The 25,972-nt window shown below is 39.4% G+C and overlaps 1 protein-coding gene across 13 annotated transcripts in view; it reads right to left on the bottom strand.

The window, feature by feature from the left end:
• Positions 1-25,972, bottom strand: part of FLRT2 (fibronectin leucine rich transmembrane protein 2) — a 148,299-nt gene that overhangs the window by 61,255 nt on the left and 61,072 nt on the right. For 11 of the 13 annotated variants that reach the window (XM_006112041.5, XM_006112039.5, XM_006112046.5 and 8 more), the window contains one exon: positions 15,922-20,602. The exons of 1 other annotated variant lie outside the window; for it this stretch is intronic. In XM_006112041.5, coding sequence (XP_006112103.1) covers positions 18,193-20,178 — 1,986 coding nt within the window. In that variant the 5' untranslated portion in view covers positions 20,179-20,602 and the 3' untranslated portion in view covers positions 15,922-18,192. Of the gene's footprint in view, positions 1-15,921; positions 20,603-23,825; positions 23,850-25,972 lie in introns of those variants that run through there. One more of the 13 variants, XM_006112045.5, reaches the window with a different exon arrangement.

Consider the following 25,972-nt stretch of genomic DNA (forward strand, 5'->3'; position numbering starts at 1 on the left):
AGTGTCCACACCCATGGAGCCTCGCAGTGTCCATTGGCTGTGGTTCACCATTTCCAAGCAAGGAGAGCTGCGGGAAGTGGCGTGGCCTGGGCAGCCATTTCCCTGAGCTCATCTTGGCTGGAAGTGGTGAACCTTAGCCAGTGAGAGCTGCAATGTTCCATGGGTGTGGACACTTTAGACACATAAAGTGATCCAGGCCCACCAGTGGTTTACCCGGGTGGACCTGCAGCCCACTTTGACAAACACTGCTGTAGATTGTTTGTGTTCAATTATTCTGGCATGCTGACAAAATTCTCCCCTGAGCAATGGTAAGAAAAAGGAAATCAACAGCAAGCAAATGGTCTGGTAGCACTTTATAGACTAACAAAACATGTAGGTGGTGTCATGAGCTTTCCTGGGCACAGCCCACTTCTACAGATGACCAGAGTTATGATTAGAGGATAAGGAAACTCAAAATAAATAGGAGAAGGGAAGGCAGGGAAGGGGGGCGCCCATCCCCCTACCTCTATTCATAAAGTAGCTGGAGAAAGGGTGCTAAACCTGAGTAGATAAAGATCAAAGTCAGTGGATGGATAAGGCAGGAAGGATACCAGTCAGAAAGTAGTTAGTACCTTCATTGATAAAGGTTCCACCACCCCATATCTTGAGTAAGTCCATAATTAATTGAATTGAATTTGCATATGTATTGTATTTCCAAGCTTTCCTGGTGGATTTGGCTTGAGGAACTGGCCTGTGACAAGACCGCCACCTTCAGATCTGTGAGATTATAGTTAGGTAAACAGAAATGTTCTGCCACTGGCTTCTGAGTATTTTCTTTACGTATATCCGATTTGTGTCCATTGATTCTTTCACGTAGAGAACATCCAGTTTGACCAATATATATAGTAGAGGAACACTGTTGGCATTTGATGGCATAGATCAAATTACTAGATTATCAGAAAAACTACCCTTTGATTTTGTGGCTTGTGTTGTTTGCTCCAGTGATGAATTCATCAGTGTAGATATGTGGGCAGAGTTGGCATCTTTTTTGGTTGCAGAGCCGGGTTCCTGGAGACTTGTAATGTGGAGCTGTGTGTAGACTGGCAAAATTTTCCACAAAATCATCTGCTTTTGCAGAAAAACTTGCCAGCTGTCTACACTTGCCACTTGAATTTCCGCAAAAGCACTGATGATCTCATGTAAGATTGTCAGTGCTTTTGCAGAAATACTATGCTGCTCCTGTTCGGGCAAAAGTATTTTTTCGAAAAACTTTTGTGCAAAAGGGCCAGTGTAGACAGCAGAGATTTGTTTTCCGCAAAAAAGCCCCGATTGCGAAAATGGCGATCGGGGCTTTTTTGCGGAAAAGAGTGTCTAGATTGGCCACAGATGCTTTTCCGCAAAAAGTGCTTTTGCAGAAAAGCGTCCATGCCAATCTAGACACGCTTTTCCAAAAATGCTTTTAACGGAAAACTTTTCCGGAAAATCATGCCAGTGTAGACATAGCCTGGTTGTGTGGTATGGTTATCAGAAAGAATACATTTCAGGTTCGGGGGTTGTCTGTAAGCAAGAATAGGTTTTTCTTCCAAGGCCTCTCAGAGTGAGGGATCATCTTCCAGGATGGGTTGTAGATTGTGTATGATATGTTGGAGGGGTCTGAGTTATGGACTGTAAGTAACAACAAGAGGAGTTCTGTTATTTTCTCTTTTGGGTCTGTCTTGAAGTAGTTCATGTCTGGGTATTTTTTTGGCTCTGTCAATTTGTTTTTTCACTTCCTGAGGTGGGTATCTTGTGAGAATTCTTCATAAATGGAAGTGATTAGGCAACTATAAGTTATGATAACTATCTACTCCCTATATAATAATTTACAATTTGTTTATCCATCTTACTCCATCCCTGTTTACTGTTATTTCTATCAATATTCAAATAAATTGAGGAGGAAATGGGGTAGCAGTAGGTTCAAACACTGAAAGAGGGACTGATTGGCTATGTCTACACTTGCAGCTTCTTGTGTGAGAAATATGCAAATGAGGCTAAGCTTGGAGTATCATTGAGCCTGATTTGCATACCTAATGAGCCGCCATTTTGCAGAAGAGGCTCTTGTGCCATAAGGAGCTGTCTACACTGCCTTTCTTTCACAAGAAAGACCCATTTGTGCAATGCTGCTACGCCGATTATTTTCCTTCAGGCACAAGAGCCTCTTCTGCATAAATGGCGGCTCATTAGGTATGCAAATGAGGCTCGGCAATATTCCATGCTTAGCCTCATTTGCATATATCTCACGCAAGAATCTGAATGTGTAGACATAGCCATTGGATCTAACTGTACTGCAAGAAGCAATTGAGCTGTAGAAATGCAGCATGAGTGAGGGATGACTGAATTCTGGTACCGCAGAATCACTTATAAAGGTTCAGCTCTGTATAAGCAGAAACATAGGGAGAAGAAAAAGAAGGAAGAAAAGAGAAAGATAAGAGAAAAAAGTGGAAAAAGGGAGGAGAGAGGAATTATGTAGGAAAGTAGAAAATGGGACTAAAGAGTTTCCTTTGATGACACAATTATCCTCTGAATTTCCCCATTATTGGTTTTGTGCTTATAGTTTATAGCTTGTGAATTAACACTACCAAAACCAAAAATCTTTTCAAGCATGGAAAAAATAAAAGTAACTCTTAAAAACACCTTTTGAATTGGCTGCATCTAAATGGTACATAAATCATGTGTAACGGTAGTTCGAACTAGGAAGCCTAGTTCGAACTACCTAGTTCATGCCCCGTGTAGCCGCACTGCATGGGGTTCGAACCAGCGGGGTTTTAAAAATGGCGGCTCCCCTCTTATGCAAATGAAGCCCGGGAAATTCAAATCCCGGGCTTCATTTGCAAGTGTGGTATGCCTACATTACCCTCCTAGTTCGAACTAGGAGGGTAGTGTAGACATACCCAGAATGATTAAAGGTCTAGAGAATATGACCTATGAGGGAAGGCTGAAGGAATTAGGTTTGTTTAGTTTAGAAAAGAGAAGATTGAGGGGGGACATGATAGCAGTTTTCAGATATCTAAAAGGATGTCATAAGGAGGAGGGAGAAAACTTGTTCATCTTGGCCTCTGGAGACAGAACAAAAAGCAATGGGCTTAAACTGCAGCAAGGGAGGTTTAGGTTGGACATTAGGAAAAGTTCCTAACTGTCAGGGTAGATAAACACTGGAATAAATTGCCCAGGGAGATTGTGGAATCTCCATCTGTGGAGATATTTAAGGGTAGGTTAGATAAATATCTATCAGGGATGGTCTAGACAGTATTTGGTCCTGCCATGAGGGCAGGACACTGGCCTCAATGACCTCTTCAGGTCCCTTCCAGTCCTAGTATTCTATGATTCTATGCCTTTGATATAAAAAATGTCTTGACTCTGAACTGAGGTCAGAATAGGGCTATGTCCAGTAAATGCATCTGCTCTTCTTCTTCTTTTTTTTTTTTTTTTTTTTTTTTTTTGAGGATCAGATGTGCACTTTCAGAAGCCCTGTCTTCCTCCTCCCATGAGGAAGAAGGGCTCTTCCAAAAGAGGAGGCTTTCCCGAAATTTGGGCCAGTGTAGATGGGCCAAAATCTGGAAAAGCCTCTTCTGAAAAAACTATTGGAAAAAGTATGAAAATTACCTTTTTCTGATAGATCTGTGTAGTGTAGACATAGCCTAGCAGACCACTACTCTGTGACCAATGTTTAAATTCATTGAGGGAATCTAGTTTAGCTTTGCTGACTGCTATGTGCAGGGTCCCTGGGTATTTGCTTTCAGAGTGCTTATCCCTTGCATTGTGACTGTAATTGGTATTAAGTATATTGCCAAAAACAGCTTTAGAATCAAACCACAGAGTGGAGGAAATAAGAAAGCTTGGCAGGTATATATTTAAGGCCTGATATAAAGCCTACTTTGATTTACAACTACTTAGACATGGAGAGAGAGAGAGAAGGGGAGTGAGGTAATATTTTTTTTATTAGATCAAATTCTGTTGGTGAGAGAGAGGCTATCAAGCTATTCAGAGCTCTTCCTCGGGTCTGCGAAAGATACTCAGCGTTTCACAGCTAAATACAAGGTTGAAGGCATAGTTTAGAATAAATAGTTAGCAGTTATAAGAGACCATTTAAGGCGGTGTGACTGATAAACACTTCTAACTTTTAAAATTTTATCAAAAAAAGAAGACAGGGATCTACACTTTTCCATACATATGCAGAATACTTGTATGTGGACCAAGGTATGTGCAAATGTGCACCACAAGTAAAAACAAAAATCCTAGCTGTGGATGCACTGCTAATCAGCTGGTCAGCATTTGAATCTCTCCTGAGAAGTTGCACAGGCTCATAGTTTATAGGGAACCCTGACTGAAACACTTAAATATTTCCCCTGAATTCTATCAAATTAACAAATCTATTCTTCTATGCTACCATTTTCCAGGCACAATTCTGCAGTTAAGTCAATGTGGTTTTATCCCTGAAATCTACTGGAAAATCCAAATGAGATTCCCTCACCCCCTTTGAATTTTCCTTTGTATTGCATTAGTTGTATTAATCATGTTAATTTCATTAATCTTTCATATATTTTCCCTTGTCAAATATTTATTTCATGGAATATTGTAATGGCAGAAAATGAATACATAATCCCACTACTAATGACATCTGAAACTTTTTCAGATAGAAGAACTGTGCAATCTGGGAGATTTTTCACTATTTTCAAGGACCATTTACCGCAGCACTTCACTCTTTGGGAATGTCTACACAGCAACATTATTTCAAAATAACTAATGTTTTTTCAAAATAACTTAGTCTGCATCTACACAGCAGGCAGTTATTTTGAAATAATGTCGAAATACAGTCAAGCTGGAGAACTTCTTACTCCAACTCCTGTAACCCTCAATTTACAAGGAGTAAGGGAAGTCAGAGGAAGAGTGCTCTATTTTGAAATAAATGTTGTGTAGATTGCACCAAATGATGAAATAAGCTATTTTGAAATAGCATCAAAATAAAATATGCAATTTGCGTAGCTCAGATTGTGGAACTTATTTGGAGTTACGGCACACTGTAGACACATCCTTTGTGAGCAATTCAGTTAGACTTTGAGACTCAGTTTCTTGAGCAACAGTGCAGCATTGTGGTGTTTAGAATTCTTTCACTCCAGAAAAATATGTCAATATTAAAGACAGTTCCCACACCCAAAAAAGCAAAAAAACAAAAACAAAGAAAACAAATTATAACACAGACAAAAAGCAATCCCCTCCCCTCCCAAAAGCTAAATAAAATGAACAAAAACCTCCCTCTTCTACTTCTATAAAGCTGGGTTATCTCTTTGACACATCTTTTGTAGGTGGAAGGGCTTATGTATATCACCCAGAGAGGAGCAACAGGAAGGCTACATCTAGACTGGTATGATTTTCCGCAAATACTTTTAACGGAAAAGTTTTTCTGTTAAAAGCATTTGCAGAAAAGAGCATCTAGATTGGCACGGACGCTTTTGCGCAAAAGCACTTTGCGTAGCTCAGATTGTGGAACTTATTTGGAGTTTTTGCGCAAGAAAGCCCTGATCTCCATTTTTGCCATCGGGGCTTTTTTGCGCAAAACACTTTTTAGCTGTCTACACTGGCCCTCTTGCGCAAATACATTTGCGCAAGAGGGCTTTTTCCTGAATGGGAGCAGCATAGTATTTGTGCAAGAACACGGACTATCTTACATTAGATCGTCAGTTTTCTTGCACAAATTCAAGTGGCCAATATAGACAGCTGGCAAGTTTTTCCGCAAAAGCGGCCAGTCTAGACGCAGCCGAAGTGTTGAGGCTCAGCCTCTGCCAACACAAAGTTCCAATTTTGCACAGTAGGGAGATGGTAACTTCCTACATCTTTTTTTTTTGTCTGCAGTTTGCTGTCCCCCCATCTCCACCCTTTGCGCCTCCAACACACATCTGTTAACCACACTTCTTGGCTCATAGGGGTGGAGCTATGATCCAGCTGCGGTTCTCCAGAACACCTCACTAAAGGTAAGGAATCATTTATCCCACCCTTTTCTTTGTGTGCTTGTGCTATAACTAGTAACACCCTCATCTAGAAAGGTACAGGCTCTGGCTCTGCAGGCCCATATTCACCCACAATAATAGTTCACTGCAAACATTTCCACTCTTCTCAAGTGTTAACATACACAGAACTTAAATTGGGTAGAAAGGGCTTTCTTGCCATTCTCATCTTTTTTAATACATTTTTGGTTGCCGCATTCATGAGAAACATATTTCGGACCATTCCTATTTCTTTAACCAGTGCAGGTTTAAATTGCCTCTACTGACTCCATTCTATGTTCTTTATATTGTTTTTAATGCTAATTGAGAAAGGATACAGACATAACAAAAAAAGAAATAATAATAATAATAATAAAAAGAATGAAACACCACAAATACAAATCTGTCAAGGAGGTGAGTGAACACATTATAAAATAACTTCTCTCTCATAGGGCTCCTGGATAATCATGTAAATATTGACTGAGTAACTTTCGAATGCATATCGTTATCCGCTTGGCAGACATGAAGCACCATGGACATAATGCTACCCTCTTCACTCAGTCCTAAATACCATCAACTTCAGGATTGGGCCTACAATATGAAAAGAGGAGAATAAACAAACTTATATGTGCCTAGATACAATTTTTGTGAAATGAATGTAGTTAGAATGTATGTTGAGTAGCATTCTTTCAATATCCAATGCTTCAGCACTTCTGTGGGATTTTTTTAAACACCCAAAGTCTTCAGTACATAATATTAGATTCACTCAGTGTGTCTCCTTCAGATTTCCATTTCTTTTCGTCTTTTGCCAGTCCAGACAAGTGTAAATAGAATATGCATTGTACATCCTACTTCTCTAAGTACCTATGGTGGACTGGAGAGCACCTTTGAATGGTATAGGTAGCTAATAACTTCTACAATGTTAGAGAGGCAACATAAGTTGTCAGTAAGAGGTACACTACACTACATCCCTATTTACTATCAGACACAGTATCAAGTGTGGTATTCATAAAAGTAGCTGTTTTTAAAATGCACATAGTTACATTGACTTGCTCTTGAAATCTTTACCCAAGCGAGCTACTCTTAAGTATCACTAAAATACATGGGAATGCCTGTATTACATATGTTGCAGAACTGGACATTATGTCAGCTCACCCCCACTTCCCAATTATTTACTGCAATAGCAGTCAAAAACACTAAACAAATATTAGGAACCATTGGGAGAGGGATAGATAATTAGACAAAAAATCATAATGCTACTATACAAGTACATGGTATGCCCACTTTTTGAAAACTGAATGCAATTCTATACCCTCTCTCTAAAAATATATTAGAATTGGAAAAACTATGGAAAAGGGCAGCAAATATGATAAAGGATATGGAACAACTTCTGTATAGGGAGAGATTAAGAAGATTGGGACATTTTATCTCGGAAAAGGAAAGACTAATTGGGGATTTGACAGAGGTTTATAAAATCATGACTTTTGTGCAGACAATGAATAAGGAATTTTACCTACTCCTTCGCATAACACAAAAATTGAGGGAGCATTGCCAGCAGATCTAGGGAAGTGATTATTCACCAGCTACAATTGGAATATTGCATCCAATCGTGGGCCCCTTGCTACAGAAAGGATATGGATGCAAGAGTCCAGGAGATGACAAAAAAATGATTAGGGGAGCACATTACTAACGAGGAGAGGATTTGGGCTTATTTAGTTTACAGGGGAAAAAAAGAGTAAGGGGATATATGATAGCAACCTTCAAGTACCTGAAGGAAGGTGCCAAAGAGTATGGAAAAAGGCCATTCTTAGTGGTGACTGATGACAGAAAGAGGAGCAAAAGTTTCAAGTTACAGCGGGGGAGGTCTAAGTTGGTAATTAGGAAAAACTCTTTCACTAGGAGGGTGCTGGAATCACCGTCTCTAGAGGTTTGAGAAAGCCCTGTCTGGGATGATTTAGCTGAGGTTGGTCCTGCTTTTAGAAGGGGGTGACTTCCTGAAGGCTCTTCCAATCTTCTGATTCTATGATTCTACTGTGATTCTATATCACAAAATGAAATAAACAAGCAGCAAGAAATAAAAAGAAGTATTTCTTTACATCGTGCACAGTTAACTTGTAGACCTCATTACCAGAAGATGCTATACAGGCTAAAATGATATCTGGGTTTAAAAAATAACATGTACATGGAGAATAAGTTCATTGATAGTTCTTATCGAAGGTGGGTAGGGATGCAGTCCCACGATTAGAGTGTTCCTAGTCTCTGATTTCCACAAGCTGGGAGTGGATGATAGGGAACGGATAATTCAGTGATGACCTGCTCTGTTCATTTCCTCTGAAGTACCTGGGATTGACTTCTAGGCTAGATGAGCCATTGATCTAATCCAGTATGGCCTGTCTTATGTAATTGCTTGCTATAATGGAAAAAAATTCAAAGCAGAGAGAACTATATTGTATATCACTCCTTGCATTGTCAATAAATTTCCCTCTAGAATTTTGATTAACAAGTGAAACTGTAGCTGTATAAGGCAGTTTATATTGATGATACTAGGTCAAGAATGAATATGGAATGAAGAGGTTTCCATTTTTACAGTTGCTTTTTAAAAAATTTGCTACAAGTATTTGAGAAAGCACTATGCATTATTGGAGACCATTTTATCACTTCTTTCCCGAGGTGTAGTCACTGAAATGAGGAATAACCATTTCTATCTCAGAGGGAAGCAATTAATTTTAATTGTTCCTATGAAAACTTCATATGTATATGAAGGGTGGGCATGTTCATGTATATTCTTTTTGATTTGTATATTGATGCAATAAAAATGCACCATGGACTCTGCTCATGATAACTGTATTTCATCTTCATGGTAAAATATACTTGTCATTTTTTTACTGAGATCACATCATTCACAGTACGTGATTCATAACACTATTTCTTTGGAGACATTCTTCTGTTCCCATTACAAATAATGTTGTTTTACAGAGCCACCTCATGTGATCATTGGCTCATTATCTAGTGATGTGGACTTATTTATATTATACAAGAAATATGCCTTTTTGAGAGAATCATTTGGACAAATGTCCATTTCAACCAGATTTGTGTCTAATTCAGCACCCTGACTGGTATATATCATTCAGAATCTAACACAAGCACTAAGCTTGTCAGCATTGTAAACGCATAAGCACAGTTTGGTTGAAACTTCTTTTAGATTCTACACTGTGTTAATTCTTCAAGACACTCCATGTTTATGGCATAGAAAACAAGGGGTGGTGAGCTTAATTTTTGTTTTTCAATGGCTACAGGAATCATGTCAATCACAATGTTCTCAACAATTTGGCAAATAAAATGAGTATATCATTTTGGCTTCTGAATTCTTTCCCTATGGAGTGTGGAAAAAAAAGATCCCTTGAGGCACATAATTAAATCCTGTTCCCCATTTTCATGGTGAGAAGCCCAAAAGTAATACACAAGCCTTGGATGAGTAATTCAAACAGAATGTGGCCTGTAAAATACACATGCCAGCAGTGCCACTGATGGGAGGGAGTCAAAGAGCAAAGTTGTCTGAGGGTCCGTGACTCCGGACTCTTTAAATCATGGCCAGAGCCCCACACAACATGGTTGGATGGCACTTAGAGCTGGCTGCCCCTAGTTCTGTCCCTTCTGCCCAAGACCTTCCAGGGATTCCAGGGCCAAGCCCCACCCTCCCTTGCCTAGGCCCTGGTAAAGTCTATCATCAGTCCTGCACACCAGCTTCTAACATTTATCTGAGTAGTATTCAGAAAACATGGGTGGATCCATGCAACTAGAGAATATTGGATCAAGTTATAAAAATACAAGCCAACAATGTGCTTTTTGTGTATTCATAAAACTACATCTTTTGTGCACTCCTTGTCTGTTTCCACTCACATGTGCTTCCATTTTATGTGTGCAGATTTACATTTCAAAATGTGGTCCACGGGGCTTGGGCGGGTTTCTGTATACTTTTTTTCTGTTGCATGTAGCTCTTCTTGCAACCCAAGGAAGATAACCAAAAATACCAAAAATTTACCTATGATTTCAGAGGTATTCCCATATTATCTATGATTTATTTGGAGTTGTTTCATACCTGTTTGAATGCAGTCTCCACATTTGTCATAATTCTTTCTAGGAGATCTGAACTTTTATGCACTCTTCAAAGTCACGCATTCACTAATTTTTGCTGTGGAAATATTGAGAAATGCTGCCTATACTAAAATTTTCCCTCTAGTTAGGTAACCACAGTTGTCATAAATTAGAAACACTACACACAGGTAGATCTACATATCACATTCTGATAACATGTCAAATACCAGCCACTTTTGAAATATTTAAACATTTAAAGAACTGTTTCTCTTAATCAGATTAATAGGTTTTGGCAGATTAATAGGTTTGGTCCTTTGGGCAGAAAACATAAAGAAACTTAAAATGTTCATATTTTATTTCTAATTTTTAACATGTCTAATCTGCTGTCTGACTCATTTCTCCGCCTTGTCATATACCCATGGTGAGGCAGGTTGCTTAGAAAGAAAGGTTGGAGTTACTTCTATGGGAGAGACAGACTGTGGGAAATCATGGTGGGTAAGCAGATATGTGTCAAGTTTTACACATCTTTAAACTATTACTTCAACTGTGTCGGGCTTACACAGAGAAAAAGAACTCATCAGTGAAGTGAAAGACTCTTGAAAATGAACGATTTCTGGACATAAAAAATGACACAACTATACGTTAGATATAGCAGGCCAGAAGTGACTACTGTGTATATCACCTGAAGTTGGGAATCATCTCAAATGTCTAAAGTTCTTGTCTGCAGTGTCAGTGTTAGGTTATTAAAAGACAAGGTGGGAGACGTAATGTCTTTCATTGGACCAACTTCGGTAGGTGAGAGAAACAATCTTTTGCGACTCACAGAGCTTTTCTTCAGGTCTGGGGCAGATAATCCCAGCATGAAAGCAAAATGGAAGGTGGAACATATTGTTTAGTATCAGTAATTAGCACATATTGTAACAGACCATTCAAGACTCACACAAGAAAATCTCACGGTGATCACTTTTTATCTCACCTCTCCTTCTATATCCTCAAAGGAAACTTTCACAACAATTTCAAAAGACAAGGCTGGGATCTTAAATATATTATTGTTAGACTCTAAAAAGCATCAGCGAAACAGAGACGCTGGGCTTATGGTTTATTACATCAATCTGTAACACATTAACCTTCTATTTTTGACCTATGACTGCAGACGTATTAATGGGTCTATCCACCTTGAATGATTCCTTACAATAAGTGCTAACTATTTATTCTAAACAATCTGTTCCACCTTATATTTTGCTGTGATGCTGGGAGTAATTTCCCAAACCCGAGGAAAAACTGTGTGACTCAAAAGTTTGTCTCTCTCTCTCAGCCAAAGGTTGATCTAAGAAAAGATATGATTTCACCCTCTTGTCTCTCTAAAGCTTCTGTATATACTTATACTATGTACTAGGCATAGGCGTCAACATTTCACCTTTTGAGGGGATGCTCAAGCTCCCCTTTTCTCCATGCACCACTTCCACTCAACCCCTTCTCCCAAGCCTTGTACCCACCCTGTCTCTTCCTGCCCCTGCTTCACCCCTGCTCTACCTCTTCCTTGTGTGCACCATCCCTGCTCCTCCCTCTCCTTCCCACTGCAAATCAGCTGTTTGCAGTGTTCCAGAAGTTCTGGGAGGGAGGCAGAGGAGTTGGTAAGCTTGATGCTGCCAGCTTGCAGGAGGCATGAGAAGTGGGAGACAAAGGAAGGAGCTTGGTGCCAGTGAGTTCATTTTTCCCTTTGGATGCTCCAGCGTTGGAGCACCCATGGAGTGAGAACCAATTATACTACATATATAAGTGTCGCTGACTATCCACTAGCTGAATGTTGTTCTTCTTGAGTCTCAACCAGCAGTGCTTTTTGGGGGAAGAGGAATATTTCATTCATGGAAAATAGAGTAATGGATAAAAGGCAGTTAGGGACCAAAAGAATGATACATGCATTTATCCCATGGCTCTGTAATTTCTCACAAGGTGGTATGTCTAGACTACATGCCTCTGTCGCCAGAGGCATGTAAATGAGACTACCTGACATAGTCAATGAAGCCAGGATTTAAATATCCCTGGCTTCATTAAAATTAAAATGGCCACCACGCTGTGCTGGCTCAGCTGATCGTCGGCACAGCGTGGCAGTTGAGATGCGGATCGGTCGACGGGAACACCTTTGTCAACTGCTCCTGTAAACCTCATTTAATGAGGCATAAGGGAGTAGTCGACAAACGCGTTCCCTGTCGTCCGATACATATCTTGACTGCCGCACTGTGCCGACGATCAGCTGAGCGGGCACAGCATGGTGGCCATTTTTATTTTAATGAAGCCAGGGATATTTAAATCCTGGCTTCATTGTTTATGTCGGGTAGTCTAATTTACATGCCTCTGATGACAGAGGCATGTAGTCTAGACATACCCATGGATTGGATATCACCTTCACATACACACATAGGGTCTATGTATTTACACATACACTCACACATACATTATATGCAAACATTATGTTATATTGTTGTCTTTTTGAACAGTGATTCCCTATATTCATATCAAGATAAGAATGTGTCTATAGCAAAGATAATTATCTAGAAAATGACACCAAAAAGTAATTTTTATAGGGGCATAACTGTTTTGAACAGAAAGAAATAAAACAAGCAATTCTCTAGGATTTAAAGAGAGAGCAGATGTATAGCAAAACATTTTTTTAAAATATACACAATTAAAATGTGGAATACTGATTTTTTTCAACTCCATTCCCTTTTAGATCAGAGATTAATGTCTGAATTTTAATGCATGTACTTATATAAACACAGCAGGATTTTATGTGTGTGTGTGTTTTTTAAATAAGTCTTTACTAAATAAGCCAACAAGGTAGTGTAGAATGGAGTTTTGAAGATAAACATGGCAGGTCTATGAAGATGGAAAATGAAGGCTTCAAAACACATGTATTCTCTTGTTAAAGATAAAATATATCAAACACAAAGAAGAATCAAATTTGCACATCTCAGTTAATAACAATGTTTTATAATTATTTTTCAATTAATATATTTGGTGTCACTATATCTGGGACCCAGTATTCATAACATTTTTCTGTGCCTTGTCTATAATTCAAGAGGATTAAACTCTAATGGGATGTGTTTCTTTACAGTCCCCAGTATAGTCAGTACTTGCTGCATCCCCTTTGTGCTAGGCTGCTGGGTGTGCTACTAGAAAGAACTGTCCTATTGAAGAGAAAACACAGTACCATGCTTGTGCAAAAACTTCACAAATAAATCTTTTACAAGCATTGCCTAACGTCTTCTGTGATGCAAACTGACCTATCCTGTAGATCTTAGGGAAGGATGTCAGTTTCAGCTTCCTAGAATTATCCTTTGTGTAAAAAAGGAGAACATCAGACAGGATTTGATAAAGCTCAGAGCTAGTTACTTTTGTTTTTGGCACTAATTTCTGTTTTGCTGTTTCATGCAGCTGGAAAATAAGTCATGAGTAAAACCATTATTCTCATATTCTGAAGTAAAATTTTAATGCCTCTGTTATAAGTTAGAGCAAAGAAATGCTAAAAACAAAGGTCTAGATGGAAATTAACCACTTCACTGTCAATAGCTGAGCCTGAAACTGCTATTTAGTGTCACTAATAAAGTGCCTTATTTAGTCCCCTGAAGGCTACACCAATTAAACATTAAATTTGGATTTCTTTGCTTTCAATATTAGGAGGGATTGTTTTCTCAGACAGAGGAACTTTCTCACTCTAATAAAAACTTAAAATGATTGGAAAAAAATAAAATAAAAAGTGAGCTGGTCCAGTAGCAAATGGAACTGTAGCATTAGCTACTTCATTGTCACATTTAATATCAGCTTCATTTCATGTATTTATTGTCCCACATGGAAAACTCCTAATTTATTGTCATCCAGGGGGAGCGCAGACCATAAATATTCTTACAAAGGAGTCATTTGACGGACTTCTCCATGAAAACCATGCTGTCAGTGATGTGTGACCACCAGGTGTTTCTGCTTTTATTCTGCTGCTACATGCTGTGAAGGTTTGTTACGTTGGCAGAGTATATGAAAATTTGGACTATTTTGAAAAAAAAAAGTCTTTGGAAAACAAACACAGTGAGTACAAATAACAGTTGTTGTGATGTTTTCATGATATTTAATTTACATCATTTCATTTCAACCCTTTTTTATTCCCTACAGTGATCTGTTCTATATAGTCACATATAGTGGATGACTCTATTGTAAACAATGGGTCAGCTTTTCATTCATGTGCAAGTTCAACTCCTGAGCACATAGACTCTAATGAATGTGTGCAACCCAGATCTATCTAAATAAGGAACAGCAAATTCACATTTCAGAGGTTCTGTTTGGGTTTTGTATGCACAGATTTGACCTTTTCTCCATGACGTATACTAGCTAATATAAATATGCACATTTTACACTAATTGAGGCACATCCTATAATAAGAAGCATTAATCTGTTTGGAATATACTCTGGACAAGATGAGAGCTTGTGATAGTAATTTAATATTAATTGTCCAATCACAAAAATAGCCTTGTCAACAATTATTTTTAGCTAATAGGTTTCCAGTCTTTTCAGGCACCTTACCAGATTCAGACATCAGTTAGTGTCTATCACCTGCTTAGAATCATAGATTCAAAAGGATCGCAAGAGTTATCTAGTCTAATCCAATGTCAAGATTCAGGATTTGTGGTATCTAAACCATCCAGGAAAGATGGCTATCCAGCCTCCTTTTGAAAACCTCTTAACAAAAATAATCTTATTCAACTATATGCTAAAATGGAACTTCAGCTGTTTGTATGACTGTGGAATCTAATTTGAAATAATCCAGACTCCATTGTGTTGAAGTGTGTTCAGCTTGATGAGAAATGGGTAAGAGAGTTGACAAAAATACTTCCAAAACACGTATCTAAACATTTGTTTGAATAAAATAGTGGGTTTGTGTAGCTAATACTCACACTTCTTTAAATTTGTCAGGGAAATTTAGTTAAAGTGGGGTTTATTTCAACATAATGTTCATGGAAAAGGAGTCCAATTAACACTCCATGCCAATACATTTGTACAAAGGTTCACTACCAGAAGCCCAAACTCTGTCATCTTTGAAATGTCTTGGATTCCCTCCTACTGTGTATAAAAGTTCCCCTCAACAGTCAGGGAACAGAATTAATGACATGTGACTTAGTTGGTCCAATCATGAACCATGAATAGTCCAAGATGTAGTCAAACTTAACAGTTTGCGAACAACTCCCAATCTGTATCACATTCATATGAGTATTCATTAAACAATTTTGAATTGCAAGAACAATAAAATCAACCATTCTGTGCATAGATAATTCAAAATTGGAAATAATGTGCTAAAGTCACTGAAGAAGCAATTGGGTGTGAATAATTCACCTAGCTCTAGTAACAATGATGTTTTGAGACCTAGAACAGCTGATTATAATTAAGGTAGAGAAAAGTTCTTGCGGTATTAGACATTGAACCATGAAATACCAGTACTGGTACACATACCAAGGACTGGGAACCACTATTAACTATATGAGATGGCTTTTCCAAACCAGACATAAAACTAGCTATGTCAGTGAAATTAAATATTACATCCACACCCAGAATGAATTCACTAACTCTACTTAATCTAAAATAAACTCTCATGTATATTGCATGCCACAGGTGTGTGCACATGCACATGTCTTGCTGCTCGTCATGTGGGCCCTTGGCAGCTAAAACATATGAAACAACAAAAAATATATAGTCTTCTCTCCATTATCTTGAGTAAATAGATCACATACTAGAAAAAAACACTTTGCATAGACGTTTCTACCTAAAATTACACAATTTGAGATCATATGGCAGCCTTTTATTCAGCAAAATTTCAGTGACTTTACTATTACAGTAGCCACACAGGTTGCCTAAAATACTGGTCATAGCCGGAGAAAATAGCAAATATACAGAATATAGAATGGAATTCCAAACTGGGATTATAAAACGCATGGGTGGGGACGGTTGTTCCTTAGATAATGATTGTACTCTGCTATCTATAACTAAAGATTGGATTAATCTCTGCAGTGCAGAAGAGAAATGTTTTCATGCCATTTTATAAGCTGCACACTTAGACTGCTGGGGTTCAGGGATGGGCATCATGAAATTGACAGAGGAAAGGACCACAGCTCTCTCCCCCAACATAAGAAACCATCATCATATAACCCCGAGTTTTTCAGAGTGATTTTGTTCAATCTTTAATTAAAAGATCACTTTTACTGTGACACCAACTTTTGCTGAACCTTTCTGTGGTCACCATAGCATGCATTCCCTCCTTCCATGGACAAATTTTAGAAAAACAAGCCCCGAGAGCTGTTTGCATAAGGGTTTTACTGATATCTGTGTAGTCTTCTTCCTCATTTTTGTGAACTTGTGCATGTTTCCTAGGCTCAGGAAAAAGAGTAAGCCAAAATAAGAGAGAGAGAGAGAGAGAGAGAGAGAGAGAGAGAGAGAGAGAGAGAAAGAAAGAAAGAAAGAAAGAAAGAAAGAAAGAAAGAAAGAAAGAAAGAAAGAAAGAAAGAAAGAAAGAAAGAAAGAAATCCACCACTGAGTTGGCGAGAGAACCCAAGCTTTTTGGCAAGCACAGGAGTCAGTGGAGTTGCTGGAACTTTATGTAACTTTCAGAGCAACTTCATGATTTTAGTAGGAGCAGGATGTTCCATAAAGTGTGTGTCAAACCCAGAGATACAGATTTGATTCCAACTGAGGAGCTGAATGCAGCATAAAGCAAAACCTATGCCCAAATACTACTTTTAAAGCACAGATCTTTGATGAAAAAATGAGGGCAAAAGACAAAGGATTGAAGGGAGAATAAAAGGGGCAATATGGACTAGTATCCATGCAAATCCCTCGAATCACCAAATGTTTAGTTAGTGCCCCTATGCATTTATTTAAAACAATAGGACATTGACGTGATTATTCCACTGAAATGAATTAAATTCATAGCTGAGCTTTCAAAAAAACCCCACCTTTTCTTGCTTGTCAGATAGTTTCTTCATACTCCTCTGTCCCAAACTTTATTCATACCTTTAAATCAATCTGGGTCTAATCCAAAATCCACAGCAATCATTGGAAGTTTTGCAATGGAATTTTGTATGAGGATTTTAATGATTTGGATGGGTACATTGCCATGAAGACATGGTAAATCCAATAAGATGTGGACATTCAATGGGTGTTCAGGACACACAGCATCTCACAGGTTCAGGCCTTATCTAAACATGCTAGCTCTACAAAAATTGCTCTCTCTGGAAATGATGTGATCTGAGGAAAGCCACCTGGTAGGTTGTAAGTACCCTAATTTTCCATTAAAGTTGGTCAGAAAATGTTTCAGCCTTCTTAATTTTTAATGAAAAATACATAATCATGTATCTGATATTCTGGGACATTTTCTGACCAGATCTTGTGAAAAGGGAACACAGGGGACTCTGCATCTTGCAGAAAGGGTTTTCTTCTTTTTATGTCCATTTGCATTAGAAAAAAAAAACCTGAAACAGCCTCTGTGGTAGCACTTCAGAACTCCCACTTCTAGGTGGAACCAAGAAATACAGAAGCAGGTGAAAAAGATAGATGGGGAACAGAGTTACTCCAGCTTGTTTGAACTTCAGAAGTTCATTATGAGTTTGAGTGAGAGGGTTATACCTATTTTATCAGAACTGGCTTAGCCCATCCCTAGAGACCCTGTTTTAATGAACATTTATGTCCTGTACTACAGGACTGCTTAGGGACCCACATCCTGCAGACAGCTTCGACAGCAAAGTGGTTAATGTTTGAAGAATGAGTCTTTCTTTCCTTTGCCATGGCATTGGGTTCTTATTGTACAACCCTGTACAGTACTTTAGCAATTTTTTTTAAAGATTTAAAAAGCAAAGAGTTACAAAACCATTTGCAATTAACTTGAAATAGAAAAGATAGCACTTTTTTTAAATCCCATTATATAGTACACCGTATAAATTACAGAGTATTCAAATGCACAAATGCATCTGTGTAACATTTATCAAATGTAATTTTTGTGTGTGTGGATTTTTTTTCCAGAGTTTTTGCTCATAGTTCTATGCATCTCACTTTCCCCTCACTATCACGTATGACAGTGCTCCAGATCTGAAACACTGCTATTGCAGTATCGCATGTTGTTGGGGATGTGGCAATCTGTATAGTTAATGCCCCCATTTGGGGTATAAATGGGCTGCAGTCTGAAATCTCCTTTAAGGAGCTGATCGTTATTTAAGGAGACAATCTGGAAGCTGGTTTCCGTCATCTCCAGGATGGAGTTGTCCTTCTTGGTCCCTGCCTCACAGTAGTCATCTTTCCGCCGGCCCCGGTTGTATTTCCACTTCTGGGAGGTGTAGCGCCCCTTTTTATGCATGTGCCAGCAAAAGATGCTGAGCAGGACTACAAGCACAAATATCACTGCACCCCCAATCAAACCTGCCAGCAAAAAAGGGGAGCCCATATTCTGAGTAGTCGTCTGCTCATGGCTGGAGGCTGTGTTGCTGCCATTGTTTAAGTGGGAAGCCTTGGTTGTGGCTTCTGAGCAGACAGTGTCTTCTCCAGCTCGGTAATTATTAAAAGCATCCAGGGGAACCAAACAAATCCGATAGGTGGATTTGGGTTCAAGATTCAACAAGCTTAAGTGTTGTTTCTCACCGCTTACTATCCGTTCCTGAACAATTCCCCCTATCAGGCTGTGGCCCATTTTAACCCATGTGAGTTTGTATGCCATCACAGTAAAAAGGGACAGCCAGTGGACTTGGATGCAAGTGTCATTCACAAAATGGATGGAGAGTTGGATCCTTTCGGAAATGGGAGGTGTCACCCTTTCTCCACCCTCCTTGTCAGGCACAGTGGGGAGTGTGGATGTAGTGGGTGGGAAAGGACTATGTTTATCAGTTGGATTTGGAACTGATGAAGTGGGAGCCAGTGTGGTTGGCAAGGTGGTAGCAGGGGCTGGGGTGATAATTGGCAGACCAGGTGTAGTGGTAGGGCATGACAACATATTCATATTGAGCTCCCTTACAGCCATACCTCGGACCTGTTCTGGTCCCTGGCACATAAAGCCCCGAACATTGATGGAGGAGGGAATAAATTTGAGCCATTCAGTGACCCATTTAATACTGCAGTCACATAACCAGGGATTATTCCGCGCAGTAAGCTGCTTTAAGTTGTGAAGGTTATCAAAGACCCCTTTCACCAGCATCCGGAGCTGATTGTTGGAAATATCAAGCCGCTCCAGCTTGTGGAGGTTTGAAAAGGCTGAAAGTGGTATGTGGGTTATCTGGTTGTCCTGTAGGTAGAGCCTCAGCAGATGTGTACCTGGAAGATCAGGAGGAGGGTAGGATAGTGAATTCCGTACTATTGAGAATTCCTTGAGCTTGGTTAGGTGGCCAAAGGTACCCTCAGCTATACCTTTGTTGGTAAGGAGATTGCCATCCACAATAAGACGTTCCAAGCTCGTGAGATTCTGGAAGGCCATGTCTGAAATTATGGCAATTCGGTTTTCATCGACTCGTAATTCTTGTAAGTCCACTGGAAGGCCAACTGGTACACTGCTCAAGTGATTCTTAGATAAGAATAGAAGCTTGAGGCTGACAGCTTCCCGAAATGCTCCATCCTCAACCCCTACAGTAGAGATGGAGTTGTCATCTAAGTGCAGCTCTTCCAGTTTCAAGAGCTGAGCCAGGGCAGCCCGGGAAATGGTTTGAATGTTATTTTCCTGCAGATGGAGAACCCTGACATTCTTGGGCAGGTTCATGGGAAACTCATCCAATTGGTTGCCATACAGGTAAACCGTGTGCACAGACTGGACATTGTGCAGCTCTGCAGGGAATCCAGCATTATTAATTTGGTTATTGTGGAGGTAGAGTACGGTTACACCCTCCGGTATCCCAAGAGGCACTGAGGTCAAGCTTCGCTCATTACAGTAGACAAAGTTTCGGTCACATCGGCACACATTTGGGCAGGCCAGAGTTTTGGAGACCTGCATGAGGAGCCCCAGGGAAATTATAAGCCAGGAATTCAGGAAGGCAGCCCAGTCTTTGAACCACATTCTCGTCCACAGGCCCATTTTCAATGTGAAGAAATTAAATACCAAAGAAAGAGAAATAAAAACAATGAAAAAGCACACCTAGTGAAAACTCAGATTGTTGGAATCTGCTTGTATTTGTGTCCACTGATCAGATCAGAGGTCAAGTCCTGGAGGCTAACTGTGAAATAATCCTTTTATGATTGGCCGGCCTCCTGCTCTTCATAGGTAAGCCACAGTCTTATTAGCCAGGGTTACACACATTGCTGCCTTCTTCCATGTGTGCTGAAAGAAGCAATAGTTGTGTCTTTGAATGTTGGCAACAGGCAATTTAAAGCTACCAAGAATAGTCAGGGGAAAAGTTGGCTGGACCAGTAGTTCATTTCTCAGAAGCAAGGTAGTGGTGCACTTTGCTTTCTTCAGTCCCCAAAGTTTTCATTTTAGCTTGATGATGGCTCTGAGAAGCCTGTTGAAGAAAAGAAAGAAAGGAAACTGAATAACATGATATATTTAGTTGAGAACATCAGTGGAAAAATATTCTGTTCAAATATCATATTGCAGTATTTTGGAAATAGCTAATATTACCACAGACATATTCTAATAATAGATTCGATCCAAATCCCTTTCAGGTGTTGGAAGCTCTATGAAAATTAACCACTTCACTGTCAAAAGTTGACAATGAAACTGCTATGTCACTAATAAAGTGCATTATTCAGTCCCCTGAAGGTGACATTAATAACACATAGGCTGTGTCTACACTGGGCCACTTATTCCGGAAAATTAGCCGCTTTTCCGGAATAAGTTGCAAGCTGTCTACGCTGGTCCTTGAATTTCCGGAAAAGCAATGACGCTCTACTGTACAAAATCAGCCGCTATTCCGGAAAAACTATTCTGCTCCCGCTTGGGCATAAGTCCTTATTCCAGAACACTGTTCCAGAAAAGGGCCAGTGTAGACAGCCCAGTAGTGTTTTCCGGAAAAAAGCCCCGATTGCGAAAATGGCGATTGGGGCTCTTTTCCGGAAAAGTGTGTCTACATTGGCCACAGACGCTTTTCCAGAAAAAGGGCTTTTCCGGAAAAGCAGCCTGCCAATGTAGACACTCCTTTTCCGGAAAAACTGAAAACGGAATAGTATTCCGTTTTAAGCAGTTCCGGAAATTCATGCCAGTGTAGACACAGCCATTAAGAATTGGATTTCTTTGCTTATAGTATTAGGAGGGATTCTTTCCTCAGACAGAGGACTTTTCTCACTGAAAAACTGAGCTGATCCAATAGGAAATGGAACTGTAGTATTAGCTACTTCATTATTATATTTTATATCAGATTTGTTTTATCCCACAAAGTATTTGTTTATTGTCCCACAAAGAAAACGAATGTATTTTCAGCTGGGGGGGGGGAAGTGGGGAGCACAGGACATGAATATTTTTATGAAGGAGTTATGGGTGGCCTCTTCAGTGCAAACCATACAGTTTAAAGATGCATGACCACCAGATATTTGTTTCTGCTTTTAAGCTACATGTTGTGAATGTTTGTTGCATTGACAGAATATATGCAAATAAGGACTAGTTTGCGAAGAAAAAAAGACTTTGAAAAACCAATGAAGTGACTACAAATAACAGTTGCCAAAATGCTTTAATGATATTTAATTTACATTGTTTCATTTCAACTTCTTTTTATTCTCTACAGTGATCTATTCGATATATTTACATGAGGCAAAAGGGTCTATTGTAAAAAAATGGATTAGACTTTCATTCATGTGCAAGTCCAAATCCCGAGCACACACACCCTAATTAATATGTGCAATCCATGCTTTCAGTGAGGTTTGGATCAGTTCCTAATATTTGCATATTACATTCTCAGATTATTGTCTTACCGTGTCTATTTAACATATTAAAACTCAAACTTTTTATTTTAAAAGGGTTAAGCATTTTATCCCTTTGAAAATAAATCTGAAATTAACTCTCCCCTTTGAATGAATAAGAATTATGTCATTGACATAAATGAGAAAGAGATCAACCTCTACTTACCAAATCACACTATATGCTTTTTTTCTTTTTCTTTTCTGATCTGTTCTGTTCCAATCTCTCCATATTTACATACACTTCCTTCTCTGCCCACTATCTTTTCACCTTAATGGATTATCAGCAGATCGTCTGAGTATTTTTACTAAAACTATCATCAGTGAAATTGTTAATAATATGGCACTCACACTGACACCATTAGATTTAAGAACTAATATTCCATTGACAGGAATAAGAGTTTACACCTATCAAAGTTATTATTTTCTGATATCAGCACAGAATCCGAAATGCAACATTATAGCAGTTCATATTTGAAGGGTTTTCTTTGCAACCATGAAAGTTAGACATTTGTTTTATTTAAAACAGAGGTTAGATTCTGCTATGTAGGTGTCTGACAGTGGGTAAATTCTAGTGCAAATTCCTTAGCTCCTGAATACATGAGATATTGAACATATGCTTTTATTCCCTGCTTGTTCCTCTTAATTTCTCTCTCCTTCTGGTATTATTTATTATTCAACTTTATTACTAAATTATTTAACTCTGTAAAGCAATTTGGAATAGAGTAGATCTGAAAGATATTTCATGAGTACGGCCTTTCATTTTCTGTTTTTATTTTATTTTTACCAGGAATGTATCAATGTTTAATAACACCATAACAAAAACAGGTGAAAATCAATGCAAAAATATTAGGCTGTAGAGGAGCTCCAAAGGACATCCCCCTCCCCCGCAACAAGCTGCAGGATGGAAGAGGCCACTGGAGACTGTGGTAAGCCCCAAAAGCCCCGGTTCCCCCAGACCAGCTACAGGGCAGGGGGCAGTCAGAGGCCACAGAGTACCGCACAGCCCAACGGTCTGCAGGATGGAGAGTAGGGACCACTGCCCCAAGCAAGGACACCCTGGAGCAACTGCAAACTGGGGGGGGGGGGGGCAGCAGCAGGTTGGGGGGGAGGGTAAATGATAAAAAGTAGTATGAAAATCAGGGGGGGAAATAATACTTTTTGTAAAACCTGGTAGTTTTTCAGTAAAAATCAGTTAAAACTTAAAATGAAGGGCCTTATACACGAGGTAGAGTTGCCTCATTAAAACTGCAGTGTCCCTAAAAGTTAAGCCTCAGTACAGATGCCTTAAATCAGGGGTTGGGAATCTAAGTCTTGGGGGGATGGATCCAGCCTGCAGAGAGACTCAGGGCTTTCAATCACAAGTGGGGTGAGTTATTACTGGTCCTTCAGTCTCACAGCAAGTCTCTGAGCCTCAGTGCCTCCCTTCACCTGCAGGACTGGAGCATTACCATAGGTTCTTCCAACTGCCAGGGAAAATCTTGACCCTCAGCACCCCACTGTGGGGCTGGACTGTCAGTGCTGGCTTGCCACACTATGGAGGTTGGAGGGTGGTAAGACTCTAACCTCAGGGCCTTGCAGGGCTAGAGAATGAATGCCAGCTCGCCCCACTTTGGGGGGAAGTCCCAAGCTTGTAGGGAGCAAGTCAGTGAGTTGAGGGGTGGTGAGAGGGTGTGTTGTTTTTGGTTTTTTTGTTCGGTGCCAAGTCATTGAGGGTTTGGGGGTCAGAATGCTTCTCATTTGTGTGCGATCCCCGATTGATTTTTCTGTGGGTCAGTGGCTCCTGACTGAAAAGAGTTTCCCCACCCGTCTTAAATAATTTCATTACCTTACCGAACGTTGCTTAATGCAGTCTGAAATTCATGAAATGAATGCAAAACCTGAGGTGTCCTTGGTATTTTTCAGGATTTGTCCCAAAATACAATTGTTGGAAGAATGTCTCCTCAAAAAGAAAGATGAGCAATTACAATAGGCACTCAGATACTGAGGGGCACAGGAAAACCTAGCAGGATAAGGATAGCCTCTTTAAAAACCATAGTCACTTTTTAAATGGAACAGTAGCATCCATCTCTAAATGTAGTACAAAGAAAATTAATTCAGGAGCAAAAAGCATCTTACAGCTTAGACCTATGCTATCGCCATACAATGTACTGTATGCCCCAAATGCTGCCTTTGGAAACATTACAGCTTGGGAGTTTAGTAAATGTGTTTAGGAGCTGAGATATTATAGCCTTACAACAGGAAACTTTGTATTTGAAGATTATTGTGGTTATTTAGAAGGCTCATCAGGTACCAGCCCCTAGGCTAACACAGTCAGAGCTAAAAAGCAAATGCCAAATAGTCTCATAGCTTATTATTATGCATCCAAACGATAAATTTACCACGTCTCTAGAGTATGCCATGTTCCTGGAGAAACAGAAAGATTAGCTAACCTGCTGCTCAAGGCTTTGCTCTCTTGCAGGCCTATTTAAGAAAAGAGTGGTTTCTTTTCACTTAGGCAAGATGACATTATGCTGTAGAGAAATTCTTAACAGGATTACATTTTAACATGAGTCTGAGTGTGACAATTTATCCTTCTTTAATATGGACAGCTTCTCATCTAGCTCAGGCTGTTCTGATCAATCAGGGCAATTTCTACATAAAACGATGAAGGCTCACAGAGCTTTTTCCAAAAGCTTCAGAGGGGTAGCCAAGTTAGTCTGTAACAGGAAAAACTTAAAAAACAACAAGTAGTCTAGTAGCACCTTAAAGGCTAACAAAACATGTAGATGGTATCATGAGCTTTGATGGGCACAACCCACTTCTTCAGAGGTATGTGTGAGATTATTGAGACCACACAGAGTGACAATGGCTCCCGCACTCCTATTCTGTGGTTGAAAGTAACCTGTGTGTGTCTAAAGGAGAGACCACAAAGGAGAGACCACAAAGTTACTAACAAGATTGGTCTTAATTCAGACCTGATATATGTTAGAGAGCTCATCTGAAGAGGGATTACCAGACAATCAGAGCTTCTGCCTCTGCAAGAGCCCAAAAGGGATCAAGGTCACACTGAAACTAAGTGTAACTGATATATAAGCCTTGTATTGGCCCGGAGCAAGTGGATGAATTTCAACCTCACTGAGGAAGCACACGAAGAAAGAGATTATAATTCCTACCTCCCTAACAAATGCAACATACACAATGCTGCTTATTAGATAATACACTTAGAAGATGTTCAATTGACTGGTTACTTAAGAATACCAGCACTGGTTGCACTCACAAAAAACTGGTGCTCTTGGGTTCATCTTTTTTTGTGGTTACACAGGTTTTGCCTTCATAAATCTTTTAAAAGTTTCCTGCAACATGTTTTCTTTGCTTTCAAATACTGTGGAAGTGACTCTGATTAATTCCAGGATCCTAAACTCCAGGGAGTGGTGGTTAATAAACTGAGACTATAAAACTCATAGTACAGAGGATAGGTATTGTCACTCAGTCAGTAACTACCACTGATTGAAGCAACAGCACAAGGATAAATTTAATCAGATATTTATGACTTCAGTGTGGACTATGATGTGATAGAAGAAAAGAATAGGAGAAAAGGTACAAATGAAAGTGTTTAAGGAAGGGAATTATTTTATCTCAGCGTCATGCTGCAGTTTTTATTAGTGCTAGATATGTATTTTGCAGCAGAACTCAGAGAATCCAATCCAAAGGGAAGTCCCATTATACTAGGAGCTGTACGATAGGTTTCTAACATGAATCTGAGAGTGACAATTTATCCTTCTTTAATATGGACAGTTTCCCATCTAGATCAGGCTGTCCTGATCAGTCAGGGCAATGATGAAAGGCTCACAGAATTTTTTCCAAGATTCTTGAGACCACACAGAGTGACAACAGATCTTGTATTCCTATTCTGTGACTGGAAATAACCTGTGTGTGTCAGGTTACATTGCTGAAAATGGTTAAAAAATAGGCAATCTGCTCGATTAAACAAAATAAGA

This window comes from Pelodiscus sinensis, chromosome 5 (assembly GCF_052426305.1).
Source record: "Pelodiscus sinensis isolate ZL-2025 chromosome 5, ASM5242630v1, whole genome shotgun sequence".
Lineage (NCBI taxonomy): Eukaryota > Metazoa > Chordata > Testudines > Trionychidae > Pelodiscus > Pelodiscus sinensis.